The 26,566-nt window shown below is 38.4% G+C and overlaps 1 protein-coding gene and 2 long non-coding RNA genes across 9 annotated transcripts in view; 2 read left to right on the top strand and 1 right to left on the bottom strand.

Moving 5' to 3' along the window:
* The window catches only part of cacna1ib (calcium voltage-gated channel subunit alpha1 Ib), a 439,141-nt gene that overhangs the window by 229,171 nt on the left and 183,404 nt on the right, over nt 1–26,566 (top strand). For all 4 annotated transcript variants that reach the window (XM_023954667.2, XM_078943263.1, XM_078943351.1 and 1 more), the window contains 3 exons: nt 4,794–4,894; nt 8,539–8,662; nt 11,884–11,952. In XM_023954667.2, coding sequence (XP_023810435.2) covers nt 4,794–4,894; nt 8,539–8,662; nt 11,884–11,952 — 294 coding nt within the window. The remainder of the gene's footprint in view (nt 1–4,793; nt 4,895–8,538; nt 8,663–11,883; nt 11,953–26,566) is intronic.
* On the bottom strand, nt 802–26,329 carry LOC111947986 (uncharacterized). 4 transcript variants are annotated; one of them, XR_013654495.1, is made up of 8 exons: nt 25,975–26,329; nt 25,087–25,307; nt 23,685–23,853; nt 2,509–8,690; nt 1,777–1,871; nt 1,561–1,700; nt 1,335–1,444; nt 802–1,246 (listed from the first exon to the last, which is right to left on the bottom strand). It is a non-coding gene; the product is annotated as an uncharacterized LOC111947986 (long non-coding RNA). The 4 variants fall into 4 exon arrangements; XR_013654491.1 differs by having other exon boundaries at nt 23,690–23,853; XR_002873982.2 differs by having other exon boundaries at nt 1,777–1,865; nt 23,690–23,853.
* On the top strand, nt 19,769–22,519 carry LOC105358438 (uncharacterized). The gene is made up of 4 exons (XR_002289405.3): nt 19,769–20,991; nt 21,080–21,232; nt 21,432–21,520; nt 21,792–22,519. It is a non-coding gene; the product is annotated as an uncharacterized LOC105358438 (long non-coding RNA).

The following is a 26,566-nucleotide window of genomic DNA, read 5'->3' as shown; positions in this document are numbered from 1 at the left end:
TGACTAAGACGAAACCTCAGGGGTGTCCACATGAAGGAAGGATCCTCTCCCAGGATGGACAGGTGATGTACCAGGACTGGTAAAGAAGAATTAGCTTATCTAACTACAACTACATGTTTGAATAGGGTACCAGATTGACTACATCCAGATGGAGATGTGGGATAGCTGGGGGTACGAGACGAGCCAGAGGCCCAGGAGCACAGATAAAACAACTGGAATTTGGAATCACTCCTGCTCCCCTGGGCCAAATTCATTTATGGAGAGGGAAAAAATTTTTTCAAAATACACAAACAAAATCAAAACACATCTGTCGGGAATATCCACTGGAAGTTTTGAAGTTATTATGGGATGACCACACAACCATTTTGTGACAAAGTGTGAGATTTGGAGATTTTCAAGAAATTTTACACACATGATGTCAGCTCAAAAAAATTAATGGGGCAAAAATTTCCAATCACATTGCAAAAAACCACCATCTTAATTCAAGAAAAAAGTACTTGTTTTTAGTAGAAATTGACTAGAAATAAGTCAAATCATCTGTCCATGCAGCTAGTAAATTTTACTTAACAAGATGTCTTGATTTAAGTAAAAATATCTAAGCCATAGTAAATCGGTTAAATCTTGAAATTAGGCAAAAACACTTATTTTAAGCAGTAATTTAAGACAAAAAAAAACTAGAAACTAGGATATAGGAGCTTGATTTAAATTTATTGCCTACTAAAATTCAGAAAATACATCTTGAAACAAGCTGTTGCAAAAGATATTTTTTCTTGTTTCAATACTAAAAAGAATGAAAACAAATTCACTTTTCGATTCTTTTATTCAACTTACAAACTGAGATTTGTGATACAAATTTACCCAAAGGCACTAGGAATACAACTATTTCTTTAACAACACAATTAGAATACTCATCTAAAGAACAGACATAAACATTGAACTTCAAAAGCAGTTCATCTTCCAACAAATTCTTTACTTTAATGCTCTTTCATGTGGTGGTGATGTCCCACTTGTGAATAGGATCCTGAAGGATCTGTCTGAATGACAGAAGGGTGGCCACGCAATTTGTGTAGGTCAGGTGTAGTGTGTAATAATATGCCATTTAGAAAATCAGACCCTCGTGAAGCTTTTCTTTTTCAAATGTCACTGGCATCAAACCAATAGCAACCATTCATCTGCTGCCATCGAACATCAAGACTGGACTTGACAGGCCTCTTTTCTGGATGAAGACGTTTGGATCTTCTGTTGACTATAAAGCAGAAAAAACGTTTTTCCTTTAGTATCTCCAATGTAGTAATTTCTTTATGTATCTGCTTAGGGCAAAAATACAAATTTACCTCCTGAACATGCAGTAAAGCTTCACTAGCACACCCCAGTTTCTTTGATGGAGGTGCCACTGGGGGAAAGAGAATGGGAAGGGCCTTCACCAGAGCAAAGTTGGCTTCCACTGAAACACAATAAAATAAATTCTACTTCTTGAAGAAGAAACACATAGAACCTAGTGTTTTCTGAGAAGAAGCATTCACGCATCTAACTACATGTATCAAAAAGGCATAAACTTACTTTTATCCCTGTTGATTGGTGGCTTTATTGCCTTCTTTCATACTCTGTAAAATGACCCTGGCGCAGCAATCCTCCCATCACATTCTGACTTCCTCAATGAATTCATAGTGAGCAAGGACTCTATGCATTTCTCTAGGCACCTGCAATGACAAACCAAGTGATGAAAAATATATATACATTTAAAATTTTACTTTATACTTTTTACATAATACTTACATGATGCAGTTCTCTGGATAAACATCCACGATGGATGAAGCTCTGGTATCTCCTCTTATGGCTCCACAATCAATGTAAGCTCGTTTGGCCTGAAACTCCAGATCAAAAAACTGTTAAGATCAGCTTGGGCTTCTACTTTTTGTACATTTCCTGCAGAGTTTTATAATGCCTAGCTTGTACTTGCATCCTTATTCACTAGAAGTGATCAAAAATTGTGTTTTAATTTCTGCCAACAATAGTAACTCTCAAACTTAAAAATGTTAAAGTCACAATTTTTAATAACAGCAAGTTTTCATTCTAACTTTAAGATCATCAAGCATACATGACAAACAGTCTTTCAAACTGGCCGATTTGGGTGGGAAACTGCCCAATCTAGCAACCCTAGCATAAAACTGAGTTACAGTTGAGCAGTATTGGGCTAGCAATAACTCAAATTAGCTTACTACAATAGCATACTTCTTAACACTGAAATACATTTTTACTAAACAAAAAATTAATTTAACATATTTAAACAGAACCAAAATCTCATTAATTGTATTTTAAAGTATATTTATGATATATACAGGATACTTACAAAAAAGTGACGGAGTAGCTAAAATAGTGCTAGCGCAAGCTAGCTAGTTGCTCCGTTAGCCTGCTTCTCAAGATGTTTAAACCCACTTTATAATCTTTACCAGCTGCGTGGAGCGTAATGGTGATTTATTCTATGTCATATAATTTAATATAGCTTACCTCCTTTTATCTTGTCCGCCGAATATTATATTCCTAATTGTTTTTCCTGTTCGTCCTCGTCATGTTCTGGATCATCAGATGTACGTCGCAAATGTGACAAGATGGCGCTGGGTCGGTCACAATATGAAAATACTCAAAGGGTATCCCAAAAATGCAATAAATAGAATTAATTTTTTTATGTTACACTTCCTTATGCCATCATTATGAAAATAAATAAGTTATAAAACAGCATATAACGTGTTGGCTCTACTAGTTTATCTTAAGCAAGTCTTCTGAACATATTAATCCCCCTTCATTTGGTCACAATGGACTTTTCCATTTTTGCTTGTGCCCGCCGGAATGTTCCATTGAAAAATTACGACAAAACATGAAAAATACATATTTTAAAAGATCAAATATTCTATGTAAACCTTGGTTGATATAACAAATAACTTCTTTTATTAAGGAAGATAATCATTGTCTGATTTGTACAATCTTTCGATTCAAAATAGATCTTTGCACAAAATATTGAGTTGGTTTTGCCCAAACCAAGCGCGGTAGAATTATGATTGCATCATCTGTGGATTGCAAAGTACTGTTTATAATTTAAATTTAAATCAGATAACCATGCTGTTAGAGTGAAGTTGCTTGTTCTCAATATTAACAAATATGTATGTGAAAGGTCACTAATTATCATTTCTGCAAATAAAACAATACTTACTTTTGGACCCACACAAAAGATTTTGTGGTAACAATGGATTGTTGACAAGACAGACAACATTGTATTCAAGCCAGGTTTATGAAACACTGTTTTAACAGAGACCTTCTTGCTTATGAACTAGCTATACCTAATCTTGCTTACGTTTATAAATGCTGAAAACAAGCTTGGTTATCATATCATTTCAAAATCAGTGTTTTGATCAAATATAATGTTGATGACGATATTGCAGTTAAAAACAAAAATACGTATCTATTGTTTATCCTATAAATATTGGATGAGCTATTGAACATCAGTATTCAAGTACATTTTTGGATATCAGATAATATGGTTACATCTAAAATAAACTTAAGACCTTAACCTGTGCTTAAATCAGGCCTGCAGTATTTTTTCTTGTTTTGCATGGAAAATGATTAATTTCTAAATTTACAAACTGATCAAGACAGGTAATGCATATTTTTCTTAAAACAAGTTTAATAATCTTACACGTGCTGCTGTTTTTATCTAAAATTAAGATCAATAAGATTTTACAGCTAGTTTTAAGATTAATAATCTTAGGTAGATTGACAAAATTTGCAGTGCAGAATTTACTAATGAAACCAATACATACGTGATATTGGGTTCACGGAGGAGCGGTTGCATCTTAAAGGGAGGGCCGATGTGTCTTGCAGTGTCCTCATATGGCCACGTCAACCGGCTTCTTACTGACGGTGCACAAATGTTTCACGCATGGGTTGTGCACATAATGCGTAATGTAAGTTGCAGTATCACACCTGTGGGATGCCAACACAAACTATGCTCTGAATAACAGTCAGGATTAAAGAGCCCACACATGTCAGGTGAACAGCACTTATGGGCCCCTTGCACAGTTCAAAGGATTTAGAGGGGTTGAAAAAATAAAAAATCTGTATGTTGTGCCTAGGTCTCACCTCTTTCACCCTTACATGTTTTATAAGTGTTCACTACGACCTGTTGCTCGAAGCATGCTCATTAAAAAAGAAAAAAAAAATTCCACCCACAGTTTTCTCTACAGGTTCACTGAGGTCATACCACTTTTCTATTGGGTGTGGGTCACCTGTGTGCCCAGTACAGGTTTCCCCATTTTTTGCCTGAAGACATTCTGTTTCCACCTTCAGGGTAGTTGTGAATAAAACTTTACCTGTGACAGTTCTTTAGCACACATTTTCTCATAGGGCCCCCTACCGCTATGATTGAATGGCATTATGTATTTTTTTTCACATGATGCTCCTTAACACCGAAAATGGGTATCTGTAAATGGAGCAGACGTTTCTGGAATATAAAGAGCGAAATGTTTTTTTTTTTTAAAGTTTATTACGAACAATATCTTCAACCTTTTAGACTTTACCTACTTTTCAGATAATTCTCTGAGTTTATGAACCTTCGTTTAGTCTTAGAAAAGCTGTAGTAAAGTTATTTTTAATCAGATGAGAAAAGGCTATATCTACTGCTCATTGGTTTTGAGAGACCTCTGAATCCTAGTTTTCAGTCATGTCTTACTAGTTTATTACCATCTAGAGCCAAGTAAAAACTACTATTTACCTGCTGTTTTTCCATTTCTCCCATGAAGAGTTTGTGCTTCCGTATCCAGAAGATGATGGAAGTTTACAAACCAGATTGGTGTGAGAAAAGAGAGGATTGGTCAGTCTATCTGTTCTCCCCCCAGAACAAGTAAGTTTAAGATACTATTTTGTGAGTTAAAAAGAGAAAAGTCTGCCCTTTCTTATCACTTCTTAAAAGTAGAAAATATGTGGTTGCTGTTGTGTCATCAACATGTTTTAGTAAAGGGTGAATTAGGTTTATCAGTATGCCCCCTTAATGGATATTAAGGGGGGGGGGGGGGGGATCAGCATTTATTGAAAAAATAGGGGGGAAAAAATCAGTTCCGAAGCATCTGTTATCAAAACGAATGTGGGTCTGCCATTAGGGGGAGAATATAAGGTGCACATATTGGCTCAGCGATGGCTTATTATTAATTATTTAAAATATATTATTATTTATATAGGTAAGATTTAAATTAGGATTGTCCTTCTTGCTGTTAGGCAAGAGCGCCCTATTTACAAATAATGGTGGCCATTTTGGATTTTTCTTGTCGCTAACTTTTAGGCCAGTTGGCTCCTGTCTCTCCTACTGGCTGCGGGGTTTAGCCTTTTTGTAGTCAGCAGAGGTGTGCCGAAACTGGGCTCCTCCCCATCACCAATCAAGGTGATCCCACTTATGGAAAACCCTAACGATCAGCTGTCTGACAGATTTATGTTATAATCTTAATAATTGTGTGAAATTTATGGCATTGTTTATAAAATTAAAAGCCCAGTGGAAGCATAGATTAGAATGAAAAACGTGATTGAGGATGGTGGCAGGCTGACTGGCTAGTCTCCTCGGCTAAAGTTATGGAATGTGTGTTATGCAAATGTGTATGTGAATGGGTTTGTGACTATTAAGCGCTTTATGCCTTCGAGGAAGGTAGGCTAGCGCTATACAAAATACACCATTTACCATTATCATGTATGCCTGCACTTATTTTCCCAAAAGGACACAATGAACAGGCATTTAGCAGAAATTGGAACCAGAATGAGCATCTAGGGTTTTGTGGCTTCAGTAGTTTAAGTATTCTTACCTGAAGCCATCACTGCTCTCTTTTATATCAGATGTCATCACCAACCTCATGTCTCCTTAACCTCTTGCCTTTGATCTTCTTCTTAAATCATATGTCAAAATAAGAATTCTTCTTTTTTTAAAGAAATTAAAGAATTTGCTAATGCACTATTTTCTTTGGAAATTTAAAAATAACTGACTTGGTATAAACTATCTTTACCCTAAATGTTCACCATAAGGCCAAGCTGTTTCTTTCCTCAATCTGTTCTGATGATCTCTCTCTCTTCTTGTGTTTCTCTTATCCTCACAGCTGTATGATATAAACTTTGTGTTAAGAAGAGTTTAAAAGGATTCAGTAACTAAACTATATGTAAAAATTGAATAGTAAAATTAAATTGTAAATTATATTTTTGTTGGATATCAGTTAGTGGTTGGATAGGAAAGATTTCTTTTTTGTTGTCAAATATTTCAAAATGATCAACTAAAATCAAAAGTGTCGTTCAGCCAAAGAGATGTTAAAAACAATAGGCTGTAAACTAAATAGTCACTCAAAAACTAATAATTATCCAAACTTTTAACAATATAAAAAGAAACAAAAATACAATCCAACCCACCATCACACATACTTCTCCCTTCTTCTTCCCATAGGAGCAGCTTTTATCATTGTTTGGTATTGTTACAGTCATAGGATAAAAACACTTTCAGTTTATTTGTACATCTAGATAAAGAAATCATTAATGTCTGTTTGAAATAAAATTTACGATGGAGTTTTAGGGCCAGTTTACAAAAAAAAAAAAAAAATTTAAGTACGACTTTTAAGTCGTAAATTTGCGAGAAAGAAAGTCATAGATTAAGAAGGAAAAAAAACAGTTTTCCGTTAACTCTGAACCTAGCTTAAAGATGAAATATGTGGAGCCTTTTGCAAAGCTTTATTTCCGGATAGGTTTAAAAAAACAAAGAGATTCTGAACCTTTTGGTAACTCAAAATCAGAATATTTACAGTGCAGCCGTTCGGTGTCGGTATGTAAAAATGTCATATGTAAAATAAGAAGCTCAGAAATATGTTTGAGTGTAGAGGACCGCTGCAGCCTTTATTTTCCTTTTCATTCACATACCCTGAAGTTCATTTGTCACCTTACGTCTTGAACCTGTCATCCGAACACCAATGCGGAAGTAAACAGTGTTACATACGCCCCCTCCTCCAGATGAAACGTCCCATTTCAACATATAGCTAAAAGATGAATGAAATTAGTCTGCTATATTAGCATAAGAATGTTGAAAATGCCACAAAAAAAAAGTGCTCCTCCTCAGACGGAAGCACTACACAACCGTAGAGATCTTGTCTTTGGTGGAGGAACAAAGGATTGAAGTGGACAGCTGCAGGGATACCGATTTCTTCATCAAGGGGCTACAGAGATCCTGTAAACCACCCATCAATAAATAAAACATTAATAAATTGTAAATTAAACAAATGAGCTTCCAAACATTTTGAACGTTTTCAATAAACATTTAGCTCACCTTTTCAATTCAGTTTAGTTTGTCTGCTCTGCTGCTGTGCGGTGTTCACGTGCTGCTCTTTATGCTCACTTCGACTTTAATCTTGTAAATGTACGAGTTTTTTTCTCGTAAATTTACGACTTAAAATCTCATAAATTTACCTGTTTGTTTTTTTTGGGTGGCCTTGAAACTCAGTTGTAAAATCAGCACGAACAAGCTCCTATATTTTTCTCATCATAATTAGTGATACTGTAAATCCTGCTAAGTTCATTTGCAAGACAATTCTGACCATTTTACAAGTAGCTTTAACTAGGATGAATGTTTACAAGCCTGTTTTTTACACTGCTATAACATACATGCGGTCTCTCAACCATTTAGAGAAACTTTTCTTCATTTCCACTACATCCTTGTCCTTCTCACTCTTGTGTTTTCTGTTTTGAGCCCACGATTGATTTTCTTAAAAAATAACGAATTCATTAATTTTTTTTCCCATGTCAGGTCACGGGCTCCGTAGTCATCAGATGACTACATGATTAAATACAAACAACCAATGGCGCACTCAAGCGCGTTCTCGCGGAGACGTGTTGGAGTTCGCTCTCTGTTTAACAAGACCCGAATGAAGGAGTGAAAGAGGAGTGGTGTCTTCACTGCCAAAACTTTACTTTCTTAGCATTCTTTTATTTTGCTGGGTTTGGGAAGTGTATGTAGTTTTATACATCTTTTACCGATTGCATGGATATCTATCCAATTCTCAGTGAAGCATGTCATTATCTTCAGTGGCTGCTTGAAGGCAGGAAATGCATCTTTTTTAGCTGCATGAAACCATTGACTGTGTAAGAGAACTGGACTGAATGAGCCTTCCCCCTTGGTGTTACACATAGGAAGTACCTGGAACCTTGATTAACAGAAATTAATTTTTTTGAGGAATTTTTACTTATTTAATTACCACCAAAACACATTCAATTCTTCATTACTGTATATCGTTTTTAGCCATTTATGAGTGTATAAAATGAAATCATGCAGATACTTTGACACCTCTTGTATTTTTGGAGTTTATGATGTTTGTGTTTGCCAGAAAAAAAAAGTATCAAAGTAGTACATCACCCTTGGAAAATTAAGCATTTTTTCTGATTTAAAAAAAACTGCTTCTTGGAATATTAATATTGGAATATTATTCTGCCACTCTTTTATTTGCTTATTCCCCTTTGTTTCTCTCCTGTCAGGTTCAGGCTGCTTTGCCAGTCCATTATTGCTCATAAGGTCTTTGACTATGTGGTTCTGGTTTTCATTTTCCTCAACTGCATCACTGTCGCTCTGGAAAGACCAAAGATTCTTCAAGGCAGTCTTGTAAGTATTTGCTGTGTGGCTAATCCTTCTGTGGACACAGAATATGAACAAAGGTTATCAGACAGACATTTTAAAAAGCAGAAATATATGTATATTTTACATTCAAAAGTCCTCATCTGTCCTTCAAAACTGACTTAGTTCTCATTAGTCTGTGGTTTGCGAGCAAGATTTTGTAATCCTACAAGCAGGTAAAGTAAATGCAATTTTTATTGGTATGTGTTTCTTGAAAATAGTAATCCTTCCCTCAAAGCCATAAAAATTACATACATTTATAAACCCACAATTTATTAAACAAACTACTGTATTTTCTGAAGTATAAGTTGCACAGCTATATAAGTTGCAGGACCCAAAAAACAAAAAAATTATGAAGAAAAAACTAACAAAAACCAAAAGCTTAAACTGTCATAAATTAGATCTCTGTCTTCCCCTCTGGTCACCAGCGGGAGCCGTCCCCAGAGTTCCAGCTACACTACAACTCCCAGCAACCCCCAGTGCACACTTCCTGGATGCCGCACACCTGACTCTCATTCATTCATCAACCACAGCATACTTAAGCTCTGCACTACGTGAAGCTCAGTGTGAAGTTTTGTATGTGCCACTCTGCCTTAATTACAAGTGGTGGTTTCAGACCTGGGGCCTCATTTATAAAACTTTGCGTAGGATTTCCGTCAGAAGTGGCATATGGATGAAACATAAGATATCAGCGTACGCACAGAAATATTCGGATTTATAAAACCGTGCGCACGCACATCTTACACATCTTTCCCTTAATAAATCACAACCAATTCTAAATGCAGCGCAGCTTTTGCGGCTTCATGACACGCCCAAAATTGCCCATAAATAGTCCGCGAAACGCCCACAAATGAATATTCATTGATTGCAAAACCATGGCAAACAGCGAGAGGAAATCAAAAAAACGTAACTTCACTCAATGTGAAGTACAAGTTATCGTTGGCGAGGTGGAAAAGAGGAGAAAAGTGTTGTTTGAAGGGCACAGTGTGGTCATTACTAATGCCAAAAAGGCACGTGAGTGGCAAACGGTGGCAGACGCCAAATGCTGTAGCCTCACAACCTCGGACCGTGGCCGAAATAAAAAATAAAGGGTCAGACATCAAAGTCGAGGCAGAAAACGTCTAGCGCTCCATCGCCAGAGTGTCTCTGCCACCGGGGGGGCACCAGAGCGCCAGATGCACCGGGTGACACGCGTGGTTTCTCCGAGTGCTCTTCTGTAACGCCGGGCCCAAAAGCCCGCAGAAGTCCAAGAGGACGGCTCGAGGAAGTCGGAACCGGTTCATAAGCCACTCGTCCTCGATTGCCAGCAAGTCTTCTTGCTGTCTAAAGATGCGTTCACTCCGAATACTTCCATTTGCCACATCTTCCTAGAGCGCAAGATCAGCCATTGTGCGTCATTACGCATTGTGATGGGGCATTTTATTTCCATCCATTTAATTGCATCTGACAAGCTACAGATGTCGGTAATAATCAACGTGGAAATGGGAAATTGATCAGCGCAAATGTAATTTCTTGTTGCTTTCTTAATGGTTGAGACATACGCCATACACTGTTTTATCAAAAATAAAACAGACTAAAGGCATATGCATGAATACCATAATTCCGTAGCTTATAAAGAAATGTTTTAATATGAAAACAACTTTCCCCAGTGGACAATTAGTACGTCTGTCCGTCCGTCCGCACGCCCGCACCTATATCTGCTCCGCCAGACGGACACATTAACGAGAATATCAGTTTTGTACATTATTTCGTTCTGTTAACTATATTATTTATGAGGATGAATTGCAGAACATGCCAATATTGCAAAACATATTTCACTTTTCTTTCTGCAAATGTGTTCATTTGAATTTCTGTTGTAATTTTCGTTTGATTTTTTTGTTTGTTTCACTGCTGATCGATCAAACAGGTGTTCGTGTAGGCTGTTAATTGTAAGATTTGCTTTGTGATGTCTTCATGTTATTTATGAGAGGCAGTATTGTCATTTTCACTTTCACGTGTTTCTTCCATCTGCCGACGGTGTCGCCGTTTCTCATTTCACCCGTTTTTGTGCGTATGCCTGGGTCAGAGCTTGCGTGAAGGACCGCACATTTTCCCGTCAAGTTTGCTTTTTATAAATCTCAACTATTGCGTAGAGAGTGGCGTACGCCTTCTTTTGTGAGGCCCCTGATCTTCTGTCTCCTGACCCAGTTTCTGACTCGGGCATTCATGTTTTCCTTAACAATGTAGCGCTTCCCCTGGCAGGATTACAGAGGCAAAAATAAAAGAACTTTCCTTAAATGCAACTGTATATTGTTGTTACAGATACTGAAAGTCTCAACAATGCATGATAAAATGAAAACAACACAGATTGGGGTCGTATTCTCTCTTTGTTTTTATTTTTCATATGTTGGCAAGAGAATGAGAAAAGAGGTGAGGCTTTTTTACTTTGAGGAGGTGAAACGGCTGCTGCAGCCACTTTTGCCGTTAATAATGTGTCTGTTTTAATGGAGTTAATAAACCACTTGGTGCTGTTTCTTCATATGCTGGAGAGTAGACTGTCGTTAAACAAAACAGAAGAAAATGAGAGTGACAGTCATCCTTGAATTCATTAAATGCACCTTGAAAGTTTAAACAGTTGAACTTTGACCAATCAGGGAGTCGGATTTAGTAGTGTTATAATATTCTGGCAGTAATTATCCAAGTTTCTACTGTCAGTAAATGCACTGAACCTAAAGCTCCCAGCTCCATTGTTCTGATTGGTCTTTCGTCTAAGCCCCACCCCTACACAACAGAAAGGGGCGTTTTCTGATTTGAAACAAAAACAAAAGATTTAAAAGGAAAGATTGGAGCTTTGAAACTTAACAGAACATTTAAAACTGAAAAAAGTCAAGTCAGTATTTGACATTCGAAATCTGGGCCAGAATCAAAGTCTGTTTTTGGTTTTAGTTATTTTGAGTTTCAGCACCAGTTTTTCACCTTTCAGTTTCAAGTTGTTTTATTTCAAATTTTTAAACCTTTTTGCCCCCATTTGTCACCAAATTCTACAAGTCAAATGAATAGACATAATATTGTGTCCATTTAAGTCTGCAATACTGTGGCAAGGCAGCCTTGACAGATCTTGGGGGAAATAGTATGTTTTTTAAGACAAGACTATTTTTTTCTAACATTGTTGAACCATCTTTCCTTCTTTTATATTTTCAGTTATATGAGCTGTCATTTTCTTTTTGCAGGAAAGAGTGTTTCTTACGGTCTCCAACTACATCTTTACCGCCATATTTGTTGCAGAGATGACTGTCAAGGTAAAATGTTTTGTTTTTTTTTTTCTCTTGTGGTGTTTTTTTTAACAATTCTAACTTCTTTGTTTCTGTCCTTCACGTTTTATGTTCACTTAAATATTTTATGACTTTAGTCATTATGTTCTCGCTTTCTTCTATCATATGCAATACATTTCTTTTACAATTACTTCCTCTGTAAAATGTTGTCACTTTTTATCTTTTCTTGGCAGTCATACATTTACACACCATTGACTGTTTTACTTTTTATTGTCGTATCTTCAATTCAATTCAATTTTATTTATATACCCCAATATTACAACACATATGTCTCAACTGGCTTCACACCAGTAATTGTACAAAACATAAAATCAATCATTAAATACAATGCCGGATTCCTAAACTAAACAGTCTAAGTTAAACTGAGCATCCCTGCCCTTAGACCCTCCTTCTCGGTTAGGAAAAACTCGGTTCCGGGAAAAAAAGGAGAAACCTCAGGGATGTCCACATGAAGGAAATTCTGGGAACCACAGTCTGTCCTTGTGAGCAAAGTGTTCTATTTGGCTAGTAACTATGAGATCTTTAATATAGGTTGGTGTGATTCCATTTAAGGCCTTATAGGTTAGCAAGAGGATTTTAAACTTGATTCTAGATTTAACTGGGAGCCACTGAAGTGAAGCTAACACAGGAGTGATGTGTTCTGTTCTGACAGTTCCAGCTAACAATCTTGCTGCAGCATTTAGAACAAGTTAAAGATTTTTTAAAGAACGTTTAGGGCATGCTGCTAGCAAAGGGTTAAAGTAATCCAGCCTAGAGGTAACAAATGAATGGATGAGTCACTTTTAGATAATATATTTCTCATATGGTGAACAGGTGAAACAAGGCGGTTTTCCAAGCCTGTGATATGTGAACCTTAAATGATAAATCCTGTTCAAATAAAACCCCTATCCATCTGATCAGCTAGAGCAGGGGTCGGGAACCTTTTTTGCAGAGAGAGCCATAAACGCCACATATTTTTAAATGTAATTTCGAAAGAGCCATACAATAATTTAGTGTCCCTTTCCCACACTGAGGCACGGAGACTTAAACTCTTTTAAGGTTCTTTATTCTGGTTACTGCAGACCGCAACAAACGCCGTACAATTAATTCAGCAACTTCTGAATCTCTCCAGCGAGACGAGAGCGCTTCTCCCAAATTTATATTCGCTCCTGCCGCGTCAGCCCTCCCATTTCCCTTATTCGGCCCATAGCTGAACCCCATTGGTCCAAACTACCTAACAACAGGCTGAGCGACAGAACTGAGAGCCAATCAGATCTCTGCTTGATGCGGTGAATGAACTCCAGAACTTTTAACGCGGCCCAACAGCCAAGTCCAACTCAGTCCGCGACAATATGTTTAAAACTAAATATACAAGTGAATGTGTGCATTTGATGTAATTTCAACATTTTTAAAGTACAATAAGTCTGTGGATTCTTTTTTAATAACATTGTTATGCTGTTGCTGATAAATGATGAGTATTTCTCGTGGTAGTTTTGCTGATGGTCTAGTCTGGTTGATACGTGGTGAGTTTCTGCTTCATGCAGACGTTGAGACTTTAAACGTGATCGTAGGTCTGAATGTTCTGTAGATGTGACAAAGACTGCTCACATGCAGACGGGGAGCCAAACACACACTCACACGCCACAGTGAGTGACAGGCAGTGGGTTTTACGTATTTACAAACCCTGCGCAATTCACTTGCTGCCGGTCCCCACAACACCCCACCCCCACCCTCTGCTTTCTCCCTCACACATCCCGTCTCCGCAACTGCGCGCTCTTTCTCAGAGACGGGAGTGCGCAGTTTTAGCCACGGCAATTCACAGGTTTTCAGCTGGTACAAACTCTGTGAAATAATAGATAATAGTAAACTGAAAGTGCTGGCGCAGATTTCTCTCTCTAAGCACCGCTACTACTGCGCGCCTCTGGCATCGCATCGCGCCGAGGACTGGTCTAATGAAAAAAAAAAAAAGTATAATTAAAGATTTGTCTGCGAGCCACATGTGACCATCAAAAGAGCCATATATGGCTCGCGAGCCATAGGTTCCCGACCCCTGAGCTAGAGCATCTCTTAGGTATTTAGGGCTTGGTATAGTGACCCCAGTTTAGGAGGAGTTAATTGTCATTCAGGTCTTGATGTTTCTGATGCAGGCATTAAGATTTATTGATATCGTCCTTCTGGTCAGGTTTAATGGATAAATACAACTGCGTATCTTCCACATAAAAATGGAAAGTAACGCGGTGTTTCCTGATTATGTTTCCTAAGGGTAATATATAAAGCATAAACTGGATGAGTCCTAGAACTGAGCCCTGTGGGTATCTGTAGCTAAGTCAATTGCAATGAGAGGACTGTCCATCCAACCCATTGGACCTCTGATCCCTATGTCATGTTCTAATTTACGGTTCCTTTAATGGTTTTTAAATCTTTTAAGTTCTTCTTAGTTAAATGACATTCTTTTTTAAAGGATGAGCCCTCACTGACCCTGACGTCTTCTGGCACTGGCGTCTTAGTTGTTCCTAAGGTGAGGACCAAAACACACAACGAGGCCTCGTTCCACCATTACGGCCCTCGCCTGTGGAACAGCCTGCTGGAGAGCCTCAGAGAATATAGAGATTTAAGAAGAGGCTCCAGACCTACCTTTTTAATTTGGCTTTTACGTGACTATTACAATTTTTTATTCTTTATCTATTTATTAATGTATCTATTTCAAAGACTATTATTATAATGTTTTTAATATACTACCCTTTTATTGTTATTATATGTATGACAATTAAGGTTATGTTTTAATAATTTTACATATTTGATTTTTTTAAGTACTAATATTGATATATCTTATCTTATTTTTATTATTGTTATGTTATTATAATTTATACTCTAATGTTTCTTACTCCAGTTTTTCCTCTTCACTTATAGGGGTCCTGTTGCTCCGGTGCTCGTTCTCGTTGGGCGGGCTGGGGTCCCGCTCTGTGGTCTAATGGCCATAGAACGGGCCCTAGGCTGCTCTGTATTTTGCAGGCGCTGGTCAATACTGTCAAAGGCTGCACTGAGGTCTAACGGCACCAGAACAGAGAGTAGTCCCTTTTCTGAGCCAATAACAAGTCATTCGAGATCTAACTCGTGCAGTTTCAGTTCTATGGTGATGTCTGAAACCTGACTGAAAATCTTCAAAGTAGATATTGTCGTGGCGGTATAGCTGCTTAACTACAGCACTTTCTAGGATTTTTAAAATAAAAGGGAGTTATTATATTGGTCATATCTCCAGGATCCAGACTGGCCTTTTTCAGAAATGGTTTAACAACTGCATCATTACAAGACTGTGGCGCACAACCTGTTTCTAGAGAGGTATTTATTACAGTAAATATGGATTCAATAATTAGGGGGAAGGTTTCTTTAAAAAGCTTAGTGGGGATTGGGTCTAAGAGACAAATTGAGGTTTTGGAGGACGTAATAACTGACGTTATTTCAGCTTGATATACAGCGATGAAGTAGTCTAATGTTGCAAAGGTTTCTAAGGATGCCTTCATTTCTACTGCTTGAGCCTGCTCTGGAGTGATAGTAGGAATTACGTCCGAATATTAAATTAACTGTAGCTATTACTTTTAGGTTTCTGTGACTCACTCTTTTCACTTGCCCTCCAGCACATAAGGTAAAGCTAGGAACTGTTTGACTACCTCTGTATGGGGTTTGAAGCAGCGATAAAGGAAGCTCAGAGAAGAGCTGTAAACTACTACTCTGTGCTAAACTACAATCTCTGGGTTGTCAGGTTGCGCGACTAATGTAAGCAGAAATTTTCCTAGAAAGAAGTGCAGCACTGTCCAAAGTGGGATGGATGCCATCTCTCCGCATGAGACGGGGCTTTCCCCAAAACATGCTCTAATTGTCTACAAAACCAACGCTGTTTCCTGGGCACCATCCAGCTAACCCGCGTAGGGGTGTGTATTGGCAAGAGTCTGGCGATACCATACGTATCCCAATATTTTACCAAAACATATTTTCTTTCTTTTTTTCTTTAAATATAACTTTGAAAAAACTCCACCTGAATTTTAATGTCTTCCACTGTAATAAAATGGTCAAATTCAGTTTATTTAATGACCACAATGTTAAGCACTGTAACTGTATCTCATATATAAGTTGCATTTACCAAACCAAATTCATAGTGCTTTTATTCTGGTAAGTTAAAATATAGAAAGGGAACAGTCAGCATTGTCTGATTTCCACAACAAAATATTTTTCAATATAAGAAAAACAAAGAATGAATGTTCCTTAACCAATACGTTTCTATTAGGGAGATAAAATGCTGTTTAATTTCAACATTGCTCAATGTAGCTTCTCCAGTACTTTTAAACGGTTCAGGAGCCTGAATGGTGCTTCAAAAATAAAGGGTGGGGGCACACTAAATCTTTCCAGAAACAATAAAGTGTGTTGATGAGGCAGCATGACAGAACAAAGGAAAGTTGCTTTAATTTGACAAAGAATGTGCTTTGTTTACATATCAGTCTCGTCTGCTCTGCCTCTGCTGCACACTGAAAAAAAGGAGACAGCCGTCTCTTGGATTAATCTAAGCATATCTGGTGCATTTAACACAATTTCTACATGTTTTCGAGTGAAATGTGACTGTATAATGTATAATCTACATGAAATGAAGAGATTGCACATGGATTTGTTCAGATCACTTTGGAATTAAGCAACTTGGTTATGTTGCAATACTAATTATCGGGATACCACACGGGATTTCATCTCGCGCGCTAAGGATTGTTGGAAAAAGAAGGCAGCCATCTCAGTCAAATCCAATGCCTCGTGGTACGACACGTCACACCAAAACTTTCCCGGTAAGTCTTGAATTTCTAAATAAATAGTGACAAAATCTGAGCCAAATGTAGCTTAATGTCTCAGGAGTGACTACATAACGTTAACGTTGAAATAAGATGACGTTATCACTCTGTTTTATTTTAATTCGTCTTTTGAGCAGAAGCGGTCGACGTCGTCACATTTGGCGCTCCTAACATATTTTGGTCTCCTGTGTGAATTTTTTTTTTTTCTTCAATTAATCGAGGTTTACATTGTTTGTTAACGGCACTTTAGTGTTTGGAGAGATTTACATCGTACACCGTCTGCTAAGTACGACCAAATTTATGGGGCCACGCTGAAATTTATTTTTGTGGAGGATGATATTTTTTCTTCCTCACTTAGGAAAAACTGTCGAAATGTCAAGATTAAATTCGAAATAAAGTTGAAATATAATGTAAGAGTGTCGTCGTAGCCCTTACGGAGAGAAGGGGCGGGTTGCAGCGTGAAGCGAGAGAGAACGGGAGCGCGTAGCTAAAAAGACTGAAAATTTGTAGCTGGATACTGCATGCCGAGTGTAAATTGTGGACAAATAAAGTGTCGAGACTCCTCATCCAGCCGTGGTCCGAGTCGTCTGTCCACCAGCTAATTTCTCTGGACGCGGGGTCTTAAACACGAGCGCTGCTCTTCCCTGGAGCTGAGCCTGAGCGGCTCCCTTGCGCTTACGTCATCAAGCGTTGAGCAGGAAAGTGAATTTCGAGAATAAAGTCAAAGTGACATTGTTCTCATTAATAAATGCAGTTTCTTCACGTACGCTACGGCTGGGTTGTGATAAAACTTAACATTTACTAAAAATGCTGCGTAACCCAGAAGTAATGGCAACCGCTGAGTCACCATGGCAACAGTTACATGCACAACAACAACAAAAAAATCCTACACAAAAAATGTTCTGTGTGGCCCTAAAACTCTGTCCTTGCTAAGTGCTTACTTATTCGGCTGCATTATTTTAATTACTCCTCCCCCTGTTTTGCTTCAGATTGACAAACTCAAGTCATCTATTCACCTGGAGTCAGCTGAAAAGTCCTGGGCTCAAGTATTTGTGGTAAGAACAAGAAGTTGTATTTGCTTTTAAGGCTTTCAATGCATTACATATATTTTTGGTTGCTTTGCAAATTAGCGACAACTGAGTTATGTTTATCTCAGGAATGTATTTTGGGGTCAAACACCATTTTGTCCTCACTATAAGTTAATCATGTTTTGTTTCCCACTTTACAGTGAACAGTGCTACTAGTGTTCCAGTGAGAGAGTGAATGTGGCAATGCAAGGCCTGCCCTTCAGTTTTTCAAAGTAGGTCCCACCTTCTGAAGCATTATCGAGTAAGACATGTGCATTATGGAAATAACAGTCGTTCATGTGTCCATGTGTTCATGAAAGCTGTCCATCCACTGTTAGAACGTGGAATGCACTATTAATTCATTTGAATAGATGTCATGTTATTAAAACTAGCCACCATCATTCAGAGAGATGTATATTTAGCTGCCACGTGTGTCCCTGTAAGGATCTTGTGTCTGAAAGAGATTACTGGACTCATATTAATGCACACTTGAAAAAAAATGAGGTTGTAACTTGTATGTTTTTGCATTGCGACTTTGAAACAAATATTTTAGGATCTTTTAAATCCCACAAGAGCAGGAAACACAGACTTTACTCATCCAAAGATTTTAAACCAGGAATATTAATATCAGCAACTGTTGCTGCCCTAGATTCTGCTTCCACTGCTTCTGATGATGACATTGAGGATGCTCAACCAAGTAGCAGTACTGATGGTCTAAGTGACCTACCAGATGTAATTCAGCACAGTTTGGCAGCAGCTTTGTTAAAATTAGAACATTTTTCTTGTGTGCCAAGCAAAGCAATCAATGATTTTTTGGTAGAACTTCACTACCCGTATTTTCCGGACTATAAGTCGCACTTTTTTTCATAGTTTGGCAAGGGGTGCGACTTATACTCCGCAGCGACTTATATTAGAAATAAATTGAAATAAATACATTGTTAACCCTCCTGTTATGTTCATTTGTGAGGAACAGAGATGATGTTTCTGGGTCAATTTGTTGTATGAGGTATGTTAAGTGTTAAGAGGATGTTAAGTGACTCAGAGAATCAGCAAACTTTTTTTTACAGTAAGATCTTGAAGGCTAACAACATAATATTCTATTTTCCAATGATTTCATAGATTCAGAAATGCAATAAAAGTGAAAACTGTTTCTACAAATACAGGATGAAAACAGAGTAATAGTTGGCCAAATGATGCTTCATGAAAGGAATAAATAAATAAGTTTGAGAAAAAATTACTGTGAAATTATTAGATAAACAGTCTGCTATGATTGTGTCATATAAGGTTGTGAAAGTTAAAATGCGACTTATAGTCCAGTGCGACTTATCTGTGTTTTTTTCTACTTTATAATGCATTTTTGGGCTGGTGCGACTTATACTCCGGTGCGACTTATAGTCCGGAAAATGCGGTACTTAACTGACTGTCTCTCAAAATCTCATGTAGAAAGTGTTATAGTGAATACTTTTCAGAAGCACAATGTCCAAGTAGACAGAGTTGTTATTGAGGAAATAATCTGTTTGTGCTCAGCAAATCCTTTGAATAAGGCCATAGAGAAGGGTGGGCCTTTGAGTTCTGCACACCAACGTAAGCAATATTACAAATCAAAATTTAATGTTGTTGAACCGGTAGAATATGGAATGGTTGTGGAAAAGTTAGAAACTATATTGCATGGGAACCCCGGAGGGGTTTCTTTTACACTTCTGTCTTGAGTATGTAGCACAAATCCTCTGGTATTGACCTGCGTTCTTTTCAGTCTTATCAGTCACAGAGATGTTAGTTCACCTTTTGTGTTTAACCATAGTGCAATTGGCAACAACATCCACTCATGACTGTGATGGAGATACTGTGTTGGAAAAGTTGTTTGCTTTGTTTGTACACATTGTTTTTGTCATGTACTAATATGCATGGAAAACCCTAGGCACTAACTGGTGTTTTATTATCCTTTTTGTTTCATTTTCTGCGCACTTTTGACAACTTGATGTTGGCATGTTTTTTTTGTTTTTTTTTGTCAGATTCTGAAAAGTATTGGTGTTGCACCAGTAAACCTGATTTGGTGATTAACAATATTTCTTATGAAATTGATCATCATTTCATTTTTTTCTTTTCCCTTACAGACAGTGAAGTGAGACCATGACAAATCCGGCTATTCTCAGAGTTATCCTTGGACCCGACAACAGTCAGAGGGTTGTGATTTCTGCTGGCCTGCCTTCATCTGTGGCTGCATTAGAGGCTGAGATACAGACTCAATGTAAAATAATGACGCCCTTTCGACTGCAGTTTATGGAACCACTTTTTGGAAACGACTTTGTGAACTTGACTTCAATAGAGGAAATACAAGACAAAGCGACACTCAAAGTTGTGTACACATTCGGCCAACCTCAGGATCAAGATGAAGATAGTTTTTCCTTTCCTCAACCAGTGCTCCTGATGTCGCCTCATCTAGTTCTGGTGACAGCACTCTGATTCTTTCATCTCCAGAGTCTACCTCATCACGGTCATCATGGCCAGATTTGTTCCTTGTTCCTCGTTTTACATATGATGCAGAAATTAAGTTGGAGAAGGCCCATGTAGCTTTCAAAGAAAATGGGATGCTGCTGATTCCTGATCCAAAGCTGAAGTCTGACATATTGGAAGGGTTGATCCAGGAGGTAGTCAAACATACAGTATATCCCACGGACAGAAAGTTTGACCAAGTTGCAGAGGCACTCATCCTGAGGCATCCATGTTTAAAAGAAAAGGGCTCACCCAGTGGCTATGCGGGATGGAAGATGAGCCTCAAATACAAATTGTCAAACTACCGCACACATCTCAGGAAAGTAGGATGTCCTGAGGTATGTGTGAATGCTTTAAAACATAAACCAGCTGAGAAATGTTCTCCTGCTTATGATGTTAAAAGACCAAAGAGGGGTGAAGTGGATTACTGTCCCCCTTTTCCACTTGTAGAAAGTGAACAGTCCCTTGAGACAATAAGGATCGAACTTCTTTCGGATGTAAAGAAGCGCAACAACAGAGATAAAATCAAGGATAAAATGAACAAAACTTTTTCATTAAGAAGACAAGAAGTAATTTATGATGCTCCCATGATCAGCGAGCTACAAGAGAGATGGCCAGCTCTTTTTGATCCAGCAGAGGTAATTAAAAAATGATGCCTCGACAAGTTGTCGTAGAGGATGTGTTCATCTAAAAACAATGCTTGATAATGCTTTCATGTTATTTCAGATAAACGCAGAGTTCAAGCGCATTACAACCATGCCTCTACAGTCAAGGTTTCTGTCGCAGCTAGACTTTCTGTCTGAAAGTCTGCTGAGAGTGTTTGCAAAGCGATCAGGGAAGCAGGGCAAAATGTTGAAAGACATGTCAGACATGATAATGGTAAGAACTTGTCAATTATTATTAAACTTTTTTAACTATCAAGTGTAAATTGCAGTCAAGACTTGTATAAATAAATCCATTGCAAAATCACGACTTCCTCTTCCTGAGAGTACTGATGATCTGTCATTTTTAACGCACATTCACTGTCTATTGAAAACTTGAGTTCAAATTTCTGTATTTTCTTTTGTATTTCTTAAAGATGACGTGGATGCTAGAAGGGAGTCCCTCATTAAAGGACTTTGCCTCTATTTGAATGAGAATCCTGACATCTTGGTGCATGAGTACATGGTGAGTGTTAGTAGATTACTGATTTGCTACATTTTAAAATGTATTCAGTGCACTCTGTGATCCTAAAAACTATTGTAAAGCTTAATATTATTCATTTGAGCTAGAAGTTGTCGATTTTATTTTTCCTCCCAAATGTGCTATTGATGGCGTTGGAATCTTTGGCAACAATAATTTACTATGCTGCTCACATGTTTAAACTATAGCATGAGTACTTTTGCATTCAAAAGATCAGTTTAAAAAGCAATCTTCAATAAATATTTTCTTTGCCCAGGACATGACTGACGTCTCCACTCTAAGTGCCATTGAGAAAACAATAGTGGGAGTCTATGTTGCCAGGGAGACACCAGGCAAGGACTTTCCTGATGTTGGCATCTTCATCGAAGGTGTGGTGATACTTCAGGACCTGGATAATGTGGCCCTTGGAACAGCCATGCTGTTTGGACTTTTTTACTGCTTCAACATGAGTTACCCGGCACAGCTCCGCTACACTTTTGAAGTGATTCAAAAGGTGGTCATGGAATTAGATCCGACTGAACTCTCGAGAAAAGCCCAAAACTTAAAGACAAAACTTCAATGAGGAGAGATCATTGTTGTGCGGGTCACATGTTTAACTTAAGGTAAGAGGACATTTATAGTTCACATACGCCCTCTTGCATTTTGGACATTGAATTTCTAGGTGAATGATCAGCAACCCAAAAACGATCACATTGTTCATTGTAGTGTTTATTCTGTGAGATGGTTATAACTGTTTACCTGCCATGGAAACGTAGTGCCAGTTTTTTCTTTTTGATTGGCATTGTTCTTCAATTTTGTTTTTCCAAGTGAGAAAGGATGATTGTACACAATCTGAAAAGGTTATAGTTTAAAAAAAAAGTTTTAATACTTCTAAGGCTGTTTTGAATCAAGATGTCACAATACCAGTGTTGAAATTTTGGACACTTGCTGTATTTTTGACTGTATTTTGTGCTGTGGCTTTTGAAATAAAGCTTTGACATGCAACTGTTAATTTTTATTATTTATTTGAGTAAAAATGAGTAATGTTAACAATTCCAGAAGGTTAACGGAAAGGTATTTGCAGTTCTACAAATGATTTATTTTAATAACTAATAATTTTTTTAATGGTAGCACCATTGTTTTGAAATATTACTAGTTCTTACAGGCAGTTATATTAGAAAAAACAATACATATTTAATTTCAAGGTCTGATGTATTTGACATTAGAATAGAATTCAAAATTGTAATATGAAAAATAAGTTGTATTTAAGTAAGCAAATAGTTTTGGAGTAAACATTACTGAATAGTGTTGAAATAAAGTGATGAAATTGTGACCAATTAAACTGATCCAAGAGCTCAAATTACATTGTGGTAATATGTCTCAATCACATATTTCTAACACAAAATAATCAGTTTTGTTGAATGACATTTACTTGTGTTAATTTAACTTGATCGTTTGAGTTGCTGTGAAAGCAAAACATCTGTGTGCAACCACTGTCCACTGTTGAATTAAGTAAATCGAACATATTTTTTTTTTCAGTGCACCTTTGCAGCCACGCTTCTCACACACGGAAGTAAACTAACGCTCCTCGCCACGATGTCGGCCTTTTTTCAGAGGGTTGTACACATCCTTCTGATCCATCAGGTCGCTAAACTAGAATCCATTGCTGGGAGGTTCTGCAGAACTTTAGCCCGCTTTGCCGATAGCATTTTAGCCGATGCTAAGAGTATAAGCCTATTAGCCGCTGCCATGCTTCACTCGTTTTTGGTATCCATCCCACGTAAAAATGAAGTATTTCATGTCTCATAACAGAAACAAGCTGCCTCTGGCTACAGTCTTCCTGTTGTGTTGTGTGGAGTAGAGCTGCTCTAAGACGCTCCGTGTGCTCTGCTGCTAACTAGCGGTCAGAGGGTGAAGTGGACAACAAGAGTCAGACATTGAAGGACGCTCGGAAATAATTAAATAAATACAGTCCTGGCAGCATTTTGAAACGATACAAGTATTGCCAAATGAAATATCGCGATGTTTTGCCGAATCCGTTTTTTCTTACACCCCTAAACCAGTGGTTAAGTGATAAAAAGCAGCTTTACTTTTCATCATTGACTAGGTTCAGCAGGGGACCAGAGAATATTACACTGAATATTACAATATTACACAGATACACACATACCACACCTATTATTATCCTGGGCGGCTCCTTGGTCCTCTGGGTCCTTGCTCCATCCTTGGCTAGCGTCTCGCTGTCCAGCACCCAAACGCCCTGATTGATGCTGCCCGGAACAGTGCACGGTGCCTGTCCTTTGGCCTTGGGGTCCTAACGCCAGGGTTGCCCAATGCTCCTGGGTGGGTGGGTGGTAGTATAAATGTTATCAAGCTTAAAATCAATAATGTACTTAAATTAGCAACTTGCCATTGTATCCCCTTACTTTCTCCCCCCCCTCTCTTCCCTCTATAAAAAAAAGAAAATATAATGTAATAAAAAAACAAAAACACAAAAGGGGTTTATCTACATATACACCCTGGCTTTCCAAAGATACAAACCCCTTATTGCAATAGTAAAAACTGTTCAACACAAAAGGCAAATTAAAAAAAAAAAAAGTTTTTTCTGAGACAAATTCTCTCTGTCAGAAGTTTGTCCGCTCAAAACTGATAAATGACTGCTGGAAATAAACTAGATTTCCTATTCATTATTTTTAATAATTAATCCTATCCAACATAGTACCGTGTTGCGGTTCTATGTCCAAAGGAGCTGCTCCTAATACAAAGAAAGCATGCTATGTCTTCATATTATGTACATACAAATTAGGGTATGCATGAGAACATGTCAGTGCTGCTAAAGAACAGATTCAAACAATGAGAGCAGATAAAACAGTGAAAAATGAAAGAAAAAGAGTTACTAAAATCAGCTGTGTTCTTTATTTCTTTGCCATTATCTGACTTTCTGTCTGGTTTTTGGTCTAACAATCTAACTCCCACCTTTTCTCAATTATTTTTTCACAGTTGGAGCACTCTACAAACCGTTAACATGGAAGTATTGTTACTTCACTTCTTGTGCTGCTTATGTGGATCATTAACCACTTACATGTGCTATGGCTAAGGTTAGTGATGGTCTGCGCGCCAACAGCGCCATCTGGCAGCCATCTCCGAGTTTATGACTGACATCCGTCACCTAGCCGGAAAGTCACACCGTTGCAGGTTGCGTTGCATGTCAGCGTGCCAAAGTTCACCGGCACACATAAGCCCCTTAGAACCCTTCCCGATCCCAGCCAAGCGTTTTGACCTTGTTTATGTGGATTCGGTCATTGCTTTTCTCTCTGCCTGGGTTGCCTGTTTTGGTCTGCCGTCAGACATTACTTTGGACAGAGGCCCCCAGTTAATTTCAGAACTTTGGTCGGGAACCGCGCAATCTTTAGGTGCACCGTACTGCGGCTTATCACCCTCAAGCGATCGGGTTGTGTGAGCGTTTCCACCATTCTCTTAAGGCTGCCCTCCGCATGATGCTCACAGATGACTGTTTGTTGGATTGTTTGATGTGGGTCCTGCTAGGGCTACGCTCAGCTCCTAAGACCAACCTAGACGCGTTCTCAGCAGAGTTGGTGTTTGGACAGCTGCTCCGAATTCCAGGGGAGTTTTTGTTAGTCGTCTGCGCCCGGGTCCCCGTTTGACGTTGGCTCCTGGCCCCGTGCACCATTGCGTCCCACGGTCATCGTTCCAGTCTGCCTAGTTTGTTTTTGTCCGACATGACGCCCACCGATCTCCCCTTCATCCTCCCTACGGTGGTTGGTTCCGTGTCCTGGAGAAGGGGGACAAATGTTTTGTTCTGAACATGGGCATGCGCAGAGGGTTTGTGACAGTGGACCGGCTTAAACCAGCGTTTGTGTTGACAGGCGACTCTGTGCAGCCAGCTCAAGTTCCTCGCCGTGGACGTCCTCTTTCCAGATCTGCCACGTTCTACAGACAACGTCCCACAGTTGGCTGCCCAGGATGCGGGTATTAAGTCGTATTACTAAGGGCGGTGTCCTGGATTCGTCTAATTTGATTTAGTTTAGGGATAACAGGAAATACAAAAATCACTTAATTTAATACAAAAAAAACCAATACTGGAAATCGGCGGTGCCTCCACTTAACAGGAATTTAACATTAGAATTTTCCTACTAAGAATAATTTGAATTTAAACATTACAACCTTATTTTATTATTTTTTTCCTTTATTGTAAATTAACCCCCACCCACAGTTAAATGAAATAAAAATACAGTTCACGTTAATCAAGAAGAGGTGGGGAAAAAAATCAGTTCCTTACACTGAAACCACAGCAACAAAATATTGGTATAGTCCCCTTTTTACTTTTTGTTTTTTTTTGTTGCAGGCCTGATCGATGCTCGGGTGTGTTGTGGCCAAAAACTGAAGAAGGCCCTTTCACTTGCGTAAGCAAGCAGAAAAAAAAACGTGCACATACTCACTTATCGGATGGTTAGGGCAACTGTTGGCGGGCGAAAATGCTCTGCAGGCAAACTCAGCGTTATCCAGCTGCGCAGCAGGACAGCGGAGGCGGGAATCTCTGAGGCCTGGGGGTTGGAATCGCTCAGATGACCGGCAGGGTGTGCTCGATCTTCCACGGGTGCTCGGTCTTCCACAGGTGCTCAGTCTTCCACAGGGTCCAAAAAAGACTCGTATGACAAACAGTGTCCACAATTTTAACAGAAAGTTGACTCTGCGTCGAACTTGAAAAAATCGTAGCTACAAGCCTTCAGCATCAGCTCTGCTCCTCACCAAGGTCTGACTGTCTCTGCCAGTTAGTGAAACGTTTTTTTCCGATTGCACCTCTTAGACACACCCACTTATCTCTGAATGGATGGCTCATTATACGGACAGGTAACATAACAAATCAAATTTCAGACTTATCAAAAAATACATACAGGTTAGGCTGTGGGGGGGGGGGGCAAAATCAATTTTTACAACATACAAAACCAAAATAACTTCATTCCCAATGGAATAAAAAAACTTGTTAAACAAACCCAAACAAGTGGCCATTGAACTTTTTTTTTTCTTCAA

Source organism: Oryzias latipes, chromosome 1, assembly GCF_053564925.1.
Source record: "Oryzias latipes strain Hd-rR chromosome 1, Olatipes_Hd-rR_3.1".
NCBI lineage: Eukaryota > Metazoa > Chordata > Actinopteri > Beloniformes > Adrianichthyidae > Oryzias > Oryzias latipes.
The sequence above is the reverse complement of the archived record's forward strand: the minus strand, read 5'-3'. Positions and strand labels throughout refer to the sequence as shown.